Genomic DNA, 14,174 nt, shown 5'->3' on the forward strand with positions numbered 1-14,174 from the left:
TTGCATTTTGGTGATGTGAAATCATAGGTTGCCCTGTAGCCCCTACCCTGGTCAGGGAAAGGTCTTTAGGCCATAGCCAAGGTGACCAAGTCATCCTGGTGCACCTGGGACTCTTGGTTTTTAAATGCAAGAAAGGAAAGCCTTGCATACTGGGAAGCCCTTCAGTTCTGGGCAAACCAGGACAGTTGTTCAGCCTTCTGTTAGCTCTGACTTGCCCAAATTCTTGCCATAAAAAGCTCAACACAACAAAACTACAGAGCATAAACTTGGAGGAAAGAGAACGTAACCGAACGTCAGACTCTCAGTTCTTCAGCTCGCATCCCTTTGACCCTCAAACCAGCATCCATTTTGTTGGGCCCTCATTCCCAAGTCAGACCCTGGGCCAACTTTAACTACAGGAAGTGGCCTTTATGGGCGGCCTAAGGGGAAGCCAGCCTACATCAAACTCCACAGCCCCAGACCTCGGGCCCCTGCCCTGCCTTCCCCCTCACTCCTCCAGCATTTCCTGCTTCTCTCCACATGTTTTCCGTCATCGCCTTCCGCTTACCTTCTCCCATGGGTAGGTGCTCGCTCGTTTGATTCTCAGGCATTTTAGAACCGTGAGGTGGCAGCTTGTGTTAGTTTCCTATTGCTCTTGTACAAATCTCCATAAACATAGTGGCTTAAAACAACATACATTTATTCTCTTACAATTCTGGAGATGAGAAATCTAAAATGGGTTGGAAGGGCTGCATTCCTTCTGAGGCTTTGTGGGAGAGTCCATTCCTTGCCGTTCCCAGCTTCTAGAGGTTGCCTGCATGCCTTGGCTTGTGACCCCAACTCACTCCAACCTCGTTTCTGTCATCGCATCTCTTTCTTTGACTTTGATCCCCCTGCCTCCCTCTTATAAGGACCCTTGTAATTACTTACATTGGGCCCACCTGTATAATTCAGAATACTCTTCCCATCTCTAGATCCCTAACTTCATCACATCTTCAAAGCACCGTTTGTCACTTAAGGTAACATATTCACAGGTTCTGAGAATTAGGATGTGGACATCTTTGGGGGGGCGCCTATCACACAGCTCTTGAAACTAGAAAGGTCACCAGCTTCAGCCTCAGTTTTCGGGCACAAAAAGTTTTCTTCCCCTCCCAACAACCCTCTCCCCTTTCCTTGGGGATGAAGTAGCAGCAGAGATCCAGGGAAGGGTTAAGGAATTTCCCAGAGGTTATGCAGCTACTCTAAGGGCAAATGGGGAGTACAGCTGTCCTTCTCACCATGCTAGACCGTCTCGCCGAAGGCTGAGATTCACATTAAAATGGAAAAAAACAGAAACAAAAAGCTAAATCTGTGTGCGTGTGTGTGAAGAGTTGTCAGTATTGAGTAAGAAAAAAAAAGTGCCCAACAGTGTGTATGATATGGTCTCATTAGCTTAAACAAAAGCTGCTTGTATACGCATTAGATTTGTGGCAGGAGACACAGGAAGCTTGTTATCTCTAGAGAGGGGAGTGGAGGGATGTAGAGGTACCTTTTAGTTTATACACATGTGTGCATTTATTGCTTTTATAATAAAAAATGAATACTGAAATGGGAGTCAAGATCCAGAGAAAAAGGAGAGAGTTCAGTTTTTAAAAGTTCTTAACTTGAAATTAAAGGGACAAATGATCTGGAAGACAGACTGAAAGCAGACAGCAGGAGGGAGGCCGTGTTCATTTTGGCCAACATACATGGCAGCCTTGTGGGCCTGTGCGGGGATGACTTCATTCCGGTTCCCAGCTCCTTTGGGGAAGATTCTATTATTATCTAGGAGCAGAGCAGCTCAAAAAAGATTTGTGTAATGTCTGTAGGTTAAAACTCCAGACGAAATATGGGAAACCACAGGATTTATCGTCCGATGCTATTCCCTTTTCTATGTGTTCTAAGTGTAACTTTGTGAAAGGTCTTATTCTCAAAGGCTTTATGGCTAGAGCCTTGGACTATTCTGACTTTACAGTGTAAGGAGAAATTTAGGAAAACCATATTTCTGGATTAGTCTGAAGCAAATATGTTGATCCACTTTTTCCACGTTCTAAGGAAATATGCTGCGTGTACTGAGGCTTATAAAAGTGAGTTTCCCAGCAGAGTAATCTGTTTCCAGCTGCTCTTCCATGTGTGGCCTGTGGTGTCAGAAGGAGCAGAAAGCAAACTTGCCTTTCATTTCCTCGCGCCTTCCTCTTGCTAGAAAGCTGTCATAATAAGCTAAGGCCGCTGTAGCAGATTCAGAAATACAGGAAAACAAGTCATCCATAACCCCACCACCCAGAGGTAGCCACTTTTAATATTTTGATGTTTTCATGTTTGTGTGTGTATTTATAAGCTTACTTGGGACTTTATAGCTTACGTCTTCATGTCTGTGTATGTATTTATAAGCATACTTGGGATTGTAGTAGGTATAGTTTGAGTTTAGTTTGTTTTTTGTATGAGTCTAGTTTAATTTTTTTTTTTTTTAAATTAATACATTTTTTTCTTATAACTGCTTAAGCTTTTTTTTTTAATTAATTAATTAATTAATTAATTAATTAATTATGGCTGTGTTGGGTCTTCGTTTCTGTGCAAGGGCTTTCTCCAGTTGCAGCAAGCGGGGGCCACTCTTCATCGCGGTGCGCGGGCCTCTCACTATCGCGGCCTCTCTTGTTGCGGAGCACAGGCTCCAGATGCGCAGGCTCAGTAGTTGTGGCTCACGGGCCCAGTTGCTCCGCGGCATGTGGGATCTTCCCAGACCAGGGCTCGAACCCGTGTTCTCTGCATTGGCAGGCAGATTCGCAACCACTGCGCCACCAGGGAAGCCCGAGTCTAGTTTAATTTAACCCAATGGATTGAATAGCTCCTCATGTCATTTCACAGTTCTTTTTTTTTTTTTTAATACAATTTTTATTTATTTATTTATTTATTTATGGCTGTGTTGGGTCCTCATTTCTGTGCGAGGGCCCTCTCTAGTTGCGGCAAGTGGGGGCCACTCTTCATCGCGGTGCGCGGGCCTCTCACTATCGCGGCCTCTCCTGTTGCGGAGCACAGGCTCCAGATGCGCAGGCTCAGTAATTGTGGCTCACGGGCCCAGCCGCTCCGCGGCATGTGGGATCCTCCCAGACCAGGGCTCGAACCCGTGTTCCCTGCATTGGCAGGCAGACTCCCAACCACTGCGCCACCAGGGAAGCCCCCACAGTTCTTTTTAATGTCAGTATTTAAAAATTATGATTTGGAACCATATAGTATTCCATCATAAAGGCTGTACCATAACTTAACCCTTCCAACTTTTAATTCAGGAATTCAGGGTTTTTTGTCTGTGGCTAATTTATGGTTTTGGGGCATTTCAAAAATCTCTGACAGAGTGAAGTAAGTCAGAAAGAGAAAAACAAATACCGTATGCTAACACATATATATGGAATCTAAAAAAAAAAAGGTTATGAAGAACCTAGGGGCAAGACGGGAATAAAGATAAAGATGCAGACCTACTAGAGAATGGACTTGAGGACATGGGGAGGGGGAAGGGTAAGCTGGGACAAAGTGAGAAAGTGGCATGGACATATAGACACTACCAAACGTAAAATAGATAGCTAGTGGGAAGCAGCCGCATAGCACAGGGAGATCAGCTCGGTGCTTTGTGACCACCTAGAGGGGTGGGATAGGGAGGGTAGGAGGGAGGGAGACTCAAGAGGGAAGAGATATGAGGATATATGTATATGTATAACTGATTCACTTTGTTATAAAGCAGAAACTAACACACCATTGTAAAGCAATTATACTCCAATAAAAACGTTAAAAAAAAGAAATCTCTAACACAGGTGAGGTAATGTGATTATAAATGTTTTCCTTCCATGCAGGTGTGTGAGGGTTTTGTATACATCCCACCCCATTCTACCTTGGGGTAGAATCAGACAGAATGAGTTTTTAAAAATTAGCTTTGGATACGTTTTCTTCCTTGATTCCTTTGATCTTCTACCAAATTGTGGCCATCACAAGACTGTATGTTGGTGCAAAATTCAGTAAGTTATTCAAGATCATTTTTAAAATAGTTCTGTTTTCGTATTTAAGACCTCTCACATGTCTTTGAACTTGTGTTCTGTATTTACAGTCAGTTTCACAGTGTTCATTTTTGGGGAGATTTTAGAGCGTGTTCACGCTGGGGTCACTTTTTCACGGCCTTACGGAGCACCAGGAATGACGCTACTGTATAATTTCACTTCATGAAGTTACATGGCTTGAATTCTTGTGTGTTGACCTCCACGTTCTACATTTTACTTTAGGTTCCTGTGTGCACTGATTATAAAATAAACAGCAAAACTATTCCCTGGAAGTTGAGAGGAAGCCACATCTTGATGAAAAGCTCACCTTTGTCTGAAGCCAGAATGACAGATCATTTCCAAGGCCCCATAGAGAAACTCTTCACACCCTCGTTTTACAGAGGAGGGCACAGCCTCAGAGGACACATTTGTTTACCTCTATAAGTGTGCCCTCCCCTCAGGCCTCATTTTCCTTTCTCAGAAGCGACAGGGCTGGCGCCCCACGTCGGCCTGCACGCTTGCTCTTTGGACCTTGGGAGCCCCTGGGCCAGAGGCGTGCAGAGCAGAAGCGCCTCTGAGCCCAGCACCTCCCTCGACTGTTCACCAGCCTGGCTTTGCTCTGTCTAGTTTCTAGATTGGGCTTCTAGTAAGATTTTATCTATGAGAGAAAGTGGAAGAAGGCAGGGGGAGGGAGCCTTGTGCAACTCAAATAGAAGTTTGAAAACAACTGCTCCACATGACTGCCCGACCCCAGGCCCCGGGCAGGGAGGGTTCAGCCCTGCACACAGGGCACCCCGCACAGGGTGCCTGGGGATGATGCTGGGCACTGCTTGTCGAGTTGCTAAGGTCGCTTCTGGCTCTAACTTGGCACCCCTCGCCCTGCCAGGTGGTGGCTGAGCCAGGTGAGGGCGGGTTTCTTGACTCGTGGTCTAAATGACCCATTGCTCTGGCTCCATCAGGAAGTGGGAGGGATCCAAGGTTGGGGTGTCTTCTGGACCAGGAAGCCTTTGTCACTGCCTCACCTAGTCCTTGATTTTCTAAAGAATCACAGCCACCTGCCCAGAGTTTACCCCACGATGGGAGGTATTTATCTGTTCTCAGAGGCCCAAGTGTGTGTGTGCATAAGGTCCTTAGCCTCCCTGAGCCTGTTTTCCTTTTCGGTAGAAATGGAGATAAAGCCTGTGACCTCAGGCCATGTGTAAAGCTCTCAGCCCAGCACCTGTCACGCGGGAGACACACAGTAAATGATGGATAATGGCGATGGGTATTGAAAGCCTTCAAAAATGTGCTTTCCATTTAACTCAGCAATGCCACAAATTGGAATTTATCTAAGGAGGTAATGCAATGCAAGGGTATCACTGTGGCCCTGGAGCAAAGTAAGTGTCCACTGGTTGGGAATTTTTAGTTAATGGTATATTCATAAGTGGAATGTTCTGCCGTCATTAAAAATGACAGATAATTACATTTGACATTTCATGGCCCCTCCATTTCAGAAGCCCTCTTTCCTCCAGGTCATGTTGTTTCCAGTGTTTTGGTCCTCAGCCCCTAGTACCCACCTGTACATTTTTGATTCCTGGCCAGCCAAGTATCGTTAAGAAGTTTAATTTGCTTTCCCTGTTAAACCACAGCACACCCCATGGATTAGGTCATGTCTTCCATTTTACTGAATAACAAACAAAAGTAAATGGTAAGAAACTAATTTCCTGCCTCCCCCTTCCCTACCCCAACTCCTATGCATCCTTCAAAACCAGGTTCCTGTGACGTCTCCTCCGATGGCTGCACCTGCAGCAAATTCAGCCATGTTGCCCTCGGCTCCCCAACTCCTCTGTTATCTACCTTCTCACTACACTGCAGTGGTTACCTGTGTGCTGGCCTGTCCATGCCCTGCAGACTGCGAGCCCAGTAAGAGCAGGAACTGTCTTCTTCTTTTCTGTACCCAAGCATTTGGCACATAGGAGGGAAACATCATTCAAGCAGTAGACAGTTACTAGCCTATACTTCCAGCTCTATCCCTCTTCTTGAGTTCCAACCATGGCTTTCAGTTTCCAGCAACTACCCTACCTGCACATCATTCATAAGAAAGAGTGCTTACCATCTTAATTCCCAACCAGCTCCTTTATTTCTTTTTTTTTTTTAATTTTATTGGAGTATAGTTGATGTACAGTGTTGTGTTACTTTCAGGTGTACAGCAAAATGACTCAGTTATACATATACATATATCCGTTCTTTTTCAGATTCTTTTCTCATATAGGTTATCACAGAATATTGAGTAGAGTTCCCTGTGATATACAGTAGGTCCTTGTTGGTTATCTATCTTATATATAGTAGTGTGTGTATATGTTATCCCAAGCTCCTGATTTATCCCTCCCCACCACGTTTCCCCTTTGGTAACCATAAGTTTGTTTTCAATATCTGTAAGTCTGTTTCTGTTTTGTAAATAGGTTCATTTGTATCATTTTTAAAAATTAGATTCCACATATGAGTGATAGCATATGATATTTGCCTTTGTCTGACTTACTTCACTTAGTATGATAATCTCTAGGTCCATGCATGTTGCTGCAAACGGCATTATTTCATTCTTTTTTGTGGCTGAGTAGTATTCCATTGTATATGTGTACCACATCTTCTTTATCCATTCCTCTGTCAATGGACATTTAGGTTGTTTCCACATCTTGGCTACTGTAAATAGTGCTGCAGTGAACATTGGGGTGCACGTATCTTTTTGAATTATGGCTTTCTCCCCAACCAGCTCCTTTCTGAATTGTCCGTTGGGGTTTGAGGCATCGCTGTGTTCTCAACCACAGACTCTGGAATCCTCCCCTTATCTGCCCCATTTCCCTGCCCTGCCCTCCCGTCCAAGAAGCTGCCTTTCTGAACCTTCTCAGAGCTGCGCCACCTCCACCTTTAGTGGGTATAACTCACCTGGGGAGCATGTGGAAATGCAGCATCCTGGCTCCATCCCGTGGACTCGGACTCCTTGGATCAGGAAACAAGTGAGGCTCCCACTGCCAGTGCTAGCAAGTTTGCGCTGATAAATTTAGGAGTTGGTTGGCAGTTGAAGCAGAGATGATGGCTTAGGGGTAGAGAGAGGTACAGAAAAAGAAGGGAAAGGGGCTGAAAAGTTAGGTTAGCCCACCAAAACCTGCTGCCTAGAATTGCTGCAGTTGACTGAAATTTAGTAATCACTGAGCATTCCCTTTATCCTTTCAATAAATATTTACTGGGTACCCACTGTGTGCCAAGCTGGAGAGCAATAGCTAACATTCATTGAGTGCTCCCTTTGTGCCAGGATGGGATAGTTGTCCCAACAACCCCATGAGGGAAGCGAGGGGGCAGGAAGGTGAGCCGAGGCTCACGGTTGCACAGCTGGTGTGCGGCTGCGCAAGACTGTGACCCCGGAGCCCGGGCTCCTGACCGCTCTGTTGCAGTGAATGCTCCAAGGAGCTCCAACAAGACAGCACCCCATCCTCCTGCCACTTACCTTCTAGTGGAATTTCTTAACAGGCTATCATTCTATTGTAGTAAGTTATTATTATAGAAACCAGCTAGCTGTGTTCATCATTTCTTTTTTTTTTTTTTCATACAATGGGAAGCCACTGTATGATTTTTATTTTATTTTATTTTATTTATTTATTTATTTATTTTTGGCTGTGTTGGGTCTTCGTTTCTGTGCGAGGGCTTTCTCTAGTTGCGGCGAGCGGGGGCCACTCTTCATAGCGGTGCACGGGCCTCTCACTATAGCGGCCTCTCTTGTTGCGGAGCACAGGCTCCAGATGCGCAGGCTCAGTAGTTGTGGCTCACGGGCCTAGTTGCTCCGCGGCATGTGGGATCTTCCCAGACCAGGGCTCGAACCCGTGTCCCCTGCATTGGCAGGCAGATTCTCAACCACTGCGCCACCAGGGAAGCCCCCATCATTTCATTTTTTAAAAAAGAAAAAGTTAAACCCTGAAGGCGTGGTTCATCAGAAGGCAAAGGAGAAACCACATTTGTCCTGAACCAAGCTCCCACAAATGATTTACAAGAGCATATTCCACTCGTTTCCAGTTTTTTGGGTTTTGTTTTTACTTTCTGGTATTTAAAGTTTTTAAAAAACTCTTTAATTCAGCAGATGTGAGATTTGGCAGATAGAAACAGGATAGAGTAGGTTGGGAGTGAATCTATATATGGGAAGAGAAAATGCAGTGAGAAAAAATAATTAATAGTTGGGATGTGTTCAAATTCATGCTTTGTAAGGAGGCCCTATTTTGGTTGGTGAGTCATCTTTTTTTTTTTTTTTTTTGGTAAGAGTGACATTAAATGGCTATGATTGTCCTAATGCTGAACTGGGGGAAGTAGCACTAATATTGATATGAAGTTTCAAAGTAAAATACTGACTAGAATATGCTCACAGCTCTGAGCTGGTATAGGCTTGTGTAAAAGGCCCATAAGAAATTAGAAAAATTCAGTCTGTTTTTAAATTGCATTCAATACGTTTTTGTGAAGAATGTTTCCATAAAAGACTAACGTGCTGTTGGTGGCAATAAAGAATGCAGTGTCTTCGCAGAAGCGATGGCATAATAATTGCACATTCGTGTAGCACTTTATAGTTTAGCAAGTACTTTTTACAGCGTGGGTTTTCACAGAGACTTTTAACCTGTTCACTCATTTTTATTTCGTCACAAAGAAATGGGGCAACTAAAAGAAACCAAAACTTCTTGGAGAAATAAATGCCTGCTTCCAGGGCTAGGGCAGGGAGGGAACATGAGCCCGCAAGAAGATGTGCTCCGAGGATGATGGGGACATGTCGGAAGGTCTCGGGAGCCTGCCTGATAGGGCTCCCACCGAGCAAATCAGGGACGAGTTGGGCATCAAAATAAATAGTAGTAAAGGATTATAAATTCTTGAATAAAGTGAGAATCCATGAGTCCCTACTAATGTAAATGAATGAATAAATACACTGGGGAAGAAGGAACACTCCTCTTTATATGAGAAAGTCAACTAAAAAATGCAGAAGGAATGATGGAATTAGAAAAGTCACCCCTTACCAACCATCATAACAATTGGTTCAGGCAAGAATCATTAATGGATGTTAAAAGTAGGGTATTCAAGTTTGAGGAGTGTTGTGATGTTTATATACTCTCAGAGTACATCCCCACAAAGTACTTTTTCATGACAAAAGGCAAAATGGTAACTGTACAGTGGAGAACCCTAGCAGACGCCACCTTGACCAAATGGTCCGAGTAAACATTGCTGGTGATGGGACCAGCGGGCAGCAGGTGCCTCCTGACAGGACAGGTGTTCGGGGCAGGACCTCAGTGCTAGTCTGTGGTGGTCCTGCCAAATGTGCATTACCCAAAGCTAATCTTGAGGAAGCATCAGACAAGCCCAGGTTGGGGAACAAAGTAACTAGAGATGAAAGAGAGTGACCAGTGACTGCAACACGTGATCTTACGTTTTCTTTTGCTCTAAAGATATTGTTGGGTCAATGGAGAGCATCTCAATAAGGTCTATAGATTAGACATCGTATTGTTTCAGTGTTTCAGTTCTCTGACTTTGATAGTTACGCTGTGGTTATGCAAGAGAATTCCTTGTTTTTAGGAAATACACACCGACGTGTTTAAAGAGAAAGAAGGGAAGAGGGGAGGGAAGAAGGAAGGAAGGATTTCCTGAGAAGGGGCACTGTTGTCACAAGGGTTAAAGCACAGAGTCAACGCCTCAGCCCAGGCGTCAAGTGAGGGAGGTGGGCACTTCCCCCGCCAGCACCAGCAGCTCCCTGGGAAGGCCAGAGCCGGTGCCTTGCCTCCCTCCACCCCTGATGTTCTGTCTGTACCAAGACACCACACCTTTCCTGGGGCTGTCCCCTGGCCTAGAATGCCCCCTCCCCTCCTCCCCACCTGCCCAGAAAAAGGCCCAGCTGAGAGGTTTAGAGGAAGGAGAAGCAGAGGTGGGGTTAGGAGCCCGGCGCAGCCTCTAACCTGAAAGGGAGTGGCGCCGCACAAGGGGACAGAAGCCACATGACCCCCACCTCAGTTTCCTCCCCTGCACAATGACGGCACGGACTGAATGGTTTCGGGGGCCCTTTCTGCTCCTTCGCGTGAACTCGTCTCCCTCTGACAGCCTCTCCAAAAGCCCCCCAAAAGCTCTCCCTTGGCCTCAGGAAAGAGGCTGTGGTCCCAGCCCCTGAGAGATTGATTTTTGGAGCGCCTCCCTGATGTACGTACCTTCTGCAGATCATGTGTTCAGACTTGTGGAATGTTGCGTTGATCTCTGCCGGCACTGTGAGTTTTCAGTAAATCCACAGTGTACTGTTCGGAGGGTCAGTCAATTCGCTCTTTCCTGCAGCACGTGGGTCGGGCAATTACCATGTCCCAGACCCGTGCCAGGCATGGGGGGGACCAGTGAGGAAACACAGGGCCTGCTGTTGAGCAGGTGGTGCACGTCCTGGCACCTGATAGGACGGTTTCTGTAAAGTCACTTGTCCTTGTGACTGGAAAGTAGTAGGTGAAAGAACCAGAAGCCCCCACTTTGCTCCTGGTCAGTTGTGTGAACTCGTATTAGCCGGATAACCTCTGTAAGCCTCAGTCTCTTCACCCATTCAAAGGGAGTAGCGATCTCACTGCACTGCCTATCTGCTCGCCTTGCAGAGCTGTGGCCCTTCAGTGGGAGAGTTCTATGTAGAGCTTTGCAAATATGAGGCAATCCTGTCCTTCATCCCTCAGCGTGCATATATGGAAGTGCTTTGAAAAACAGGGTCATTTTTTATTGACGTATAGTTGATGCACAGTATTATATAAGTTATAAATGTAGGGTCTTAAACACAGAGAGAATGACGGCGTGTCTCTACCTTCTCCTGAGCTTGAAAGAGAGAGCATCGCGAGGGCAATGGGGTAAAGCGCAGGAGAACGAAGCACCGACGGCTCCCCTGTGCCAGCTCGTGGCTCAGACCTGGTCCTTGGTCCCGGGATTGAGCGTGTCTTGTCCTTGCAGTGCACCAGGTGGCCGAGCGCGTGGAGGCCCTGGGGCAGTTTGTCATGAAGACCAGAAGGACCCTCAAAGGCCATGGGAACAAGGTTCTGTGCATGGACTGGTGCAAGGATAAGAGGAGGATCGTGAGCTCCTCGCAGGTACGTCACACCTGTCGGGTGATGGTGGGCACGTTTCTGATTGTAAGCTGAAGGGAAAGAGCCGTGCTTTTCAAAAGACCCTCTCCGAATGTTATGTCTCTGCCTGTGCGCCAAAGGACACGAGTTACCCCGTTAAGAATTCTCTGGCGTACTTGAAAACTTAACTAATTTGGGTAGATTTGGAATTAGTAATAACTGAAATATTATAAACTCTATTTGACAAACCATTCAAACATTTTCTTCCTGAGCATATTTCAAGGTCTTATTTGTAAGTGAAACCATTTTTAAATTAGGGTTTTTTTTCCTCCAAGTTGAAGGCATTAAGTGGTTGAAGTGCCACTGTGGCTTCTTTCAGTTTAAGAGTTTAGCAGTTTTTATGCCTTAAAGAACAAATTTAAACTATGTATTTTGTGAAGTATAATTTTTTCATTCATTTTATACAGTTGACATGGTTTATTTTACATCTTATGTATTAGTTATTAAACTGCTACATAACAAATTACCCCCAAGTTGAACAGCTTACACAGTGACTATTTCATATCTTACATGGTTTCTGAGAGTGAGGAATCAGGAGCAGCTCAGCAGGATAGTTCTGGCTCAGGGTGTCTCACAAGGTTGCAGTCAAGATGTTGGTCAGGGATGCAGTCATTTGACAGCTTGGCTAAGGCAGAAGCTCACTTCCAGAATGGCTCACTCACTTGGCTCTTGGCTGGAGGCCTTAGCTCCTCACCGTGTGGACCGTTCCATCGGGCTGCTCGCGACACGGTAGCTGGCCTCCCCCAGAGCAGGAGAGGGAGACAAAGGCAGAAGCCGTGCTGTCTTTGATGACCTGGCCTCAGAAGTGACATTCCTTCCCTTCTTCTGCATTCCACTGGTCACACAGACCAACACCGATATAATGAGGGAGGGGCCTGGACAAGGACATGTCTTTCAGGAGGCTAGCTACCACTGCTTAGTGCTTTTTATGTCTATTTTGATGTTACATTCGTTGAACATAAAACCATAAACTGAAGTCATATATTTTTATGGCCAGTTTACACCCCACCCCCCCCCCCCCGCCGACCCCTGCCTCTGCCTTTAGTCCAGCTTTTTCAAAGGAAAATTTGGTTTTTATTTATAACCCTTTTAAGTATCAAAACTGTACATATTCTAAATAATCCATGAGTTCTAGTATCTCTGTCGGTACTATGTTTGATAGGACAGGTGTTATTAATCTCCTGTATGACCTACAAATGTAGTATATCACATTGCACTTGCTTTTTTTTATGTTCATAAAAAATTTAATGTATCAGTTATGTATTTAACTGGAAAAAAGAAAGAAAAAGTTTTTTACCCCTACCACCCTGTTACAATCATTATTATCTTAGAGCACCTCTTTCTAGACTTTTTTTTCCAAAGGCTCCTTTTTACACAGTGGTTGTTGAGATGTATGTGTTGCCGCCTAGCCTTTTAGACTTTTTTTTTTATCCTTAAAAGGATGCCATATGTTGGACTTTCTGTCACTTGTGTACCACTCTTACTAGAGAGGGTGGGAGGGGAGGAGGGATGCTTTAGCACTGCTGACTGACTCCATCCATCCACCTCTACTGCAGAGGGAGTGGGAGAGGCGGGTGGGGGAAGGGAGGAAGGTGGGAAACAGCAGAAGGGCTCTGGAACAGACTTTGAGTGACTCAGAGCAGCCCTTCTCCCTTAAAAGGCAGGAAATCAATCTGCCTGACTGTGTGGGCTGGGGTTTGGGGTGGAGGCACAGTCTCTCCAGGTACGTAGGCCCCTGGTGTAAATGTCTGTGCTCGTGGAGGGACCACATTTAGTTATGAGACTGCTTTTAGCTTCTTGGTTGCCTTTCTCTCTCCAGAGCACACAGTAGGTGGGCGGTGGAGACAGGCAGGCGGGCTGTGCGGTGGAGGAAGCCTGTGAAGGGAACGCTGACTTGGGTGATACACTGAGTCTCTACCCCCCGCCCCGCCGCAGCCCTCTACTCTGTTATCTAATTCACCCACACAGCATGTATGGGCGTTTAGTCAGAAAAATTAGAAGCACAGATGTGCTCAGGAGTCTTAAAAGGCCCCAAACCGCCGACTTTGCCTTTGATCACGGCCTCTCAGCCCCACGCAGCGTGAATATGGAAATCTTCCATCAGATCAAGTGAAGCAAGCTGCTGTGTCACTTTAGTTACTCAGACCTTGCTGGTGCCCCTAAGTGGCATCCACCTCACTCACCAGATCTGGCTCCAGATGGCTTGAGTGATTTAAAAAAAATCAAGCCTGCGGTAGAGGCTGCAGATTCTCCATCCCTGAGGATGTGGGGGGGACCCGCGTGCTGAAGGAAGTCGGCTCAGCCATCCTCCTCCACCGCCAGCGGGAGCCTGGGGGCCCAGACAACCTTTACACCACGTGCTGGGTAGATGACTGCGCTGCAGCGACCGGGGCTTACGTGGCTTTATCTCTGATGGGTTTGTGTTGCAAACGGATGGCATCATAGCCCCTCCCCACACCCCCTACTGGGGCTGCAGAGCGATTGCAGTGAAAGTGGCCGTGTTGTCTGTGGCATCGCCCAGAGCTCACCCTCCACGGGGAGTGCTCTTTGTTTCCGGAACAGCTGCCCACGGGGGTCCCCACCGTCATAGGTACGAGTCCCATGGTGATGTCCGTGAGCACCCGGGGGAGTCAGACTGATGTCAGGCCCACCCAGACCCCCTCCACAGCTTCCACACAGGGAGGGGGTGGGCGAAGAGTGGGGTGGGGCTCTTACACGGTCCTGCAGGGAATGTGGACTCAAAGGCGAACGGTAGGGAGGACAGGCTGGGGAGGTGGGGTGGGAGGAGGGGGAGGAGAAGGACCATTAGTTACTGTCAGGCATCTGAAGGTAATTTCAGCTTTACCTTTTCCCTGTATAACTTACTGGCATTTGGGGTACGATGGTGATGACAGTTTACCAACAGTTTGTGCTTGGTTTATAATTGGCATAAAAGAAGTGTCTGAGTGTTGCTTTCTGTCATTGTATCTACACAAGGAATGCAAGGTTGAGCACTGAGGCTTGCATCAGGCTGGAA

General features: G+C 46.3%; 1 protein-coding gene across 4 annotated transcripts in view; it reads left to right on the forward strand.

Moving 5' to 3' along the window:
• The window catches only part of GNB5 (G protein subunit beta 5), a 48,921-nt gene that overhangs the window by 9,541 nt on the left and 25,206 nt on the right, over positions 1 to 14,174 (forward strand). For all 4 annotated transcript variants that reach the window (XM_059913289.1, XM_059913286.1, XM_059913288.1 and 1 more), the window contains one exon: positions 10,986 to 11,122. In XM_059913289.1, the coding sequence (XP_059769272.1) occupies positions 10,986 to 11,122 (137 nt within the window). The remainder of the gene's footprint in view (positions 1 to 10,985; positions 11,123 to 14,174) is intronic.

The sequence above is a fragment of the Balaenoptera ricei genome, chromosome 2 (genome assembly GCF_028023285.1).
Source record: "Balaenoptera ricei isolate mBalRic1 chromosome 2, mBalRic1.hap2, whole genome shotgun sequence".
In the NCBI taxonomy this organism is placed as follows: Eukaryota; Metazoa; Chordata; class Mammalia; order Artiodactyla; family Balaenopteridae; genus Balaenoptera; species Balaenoptera ricei.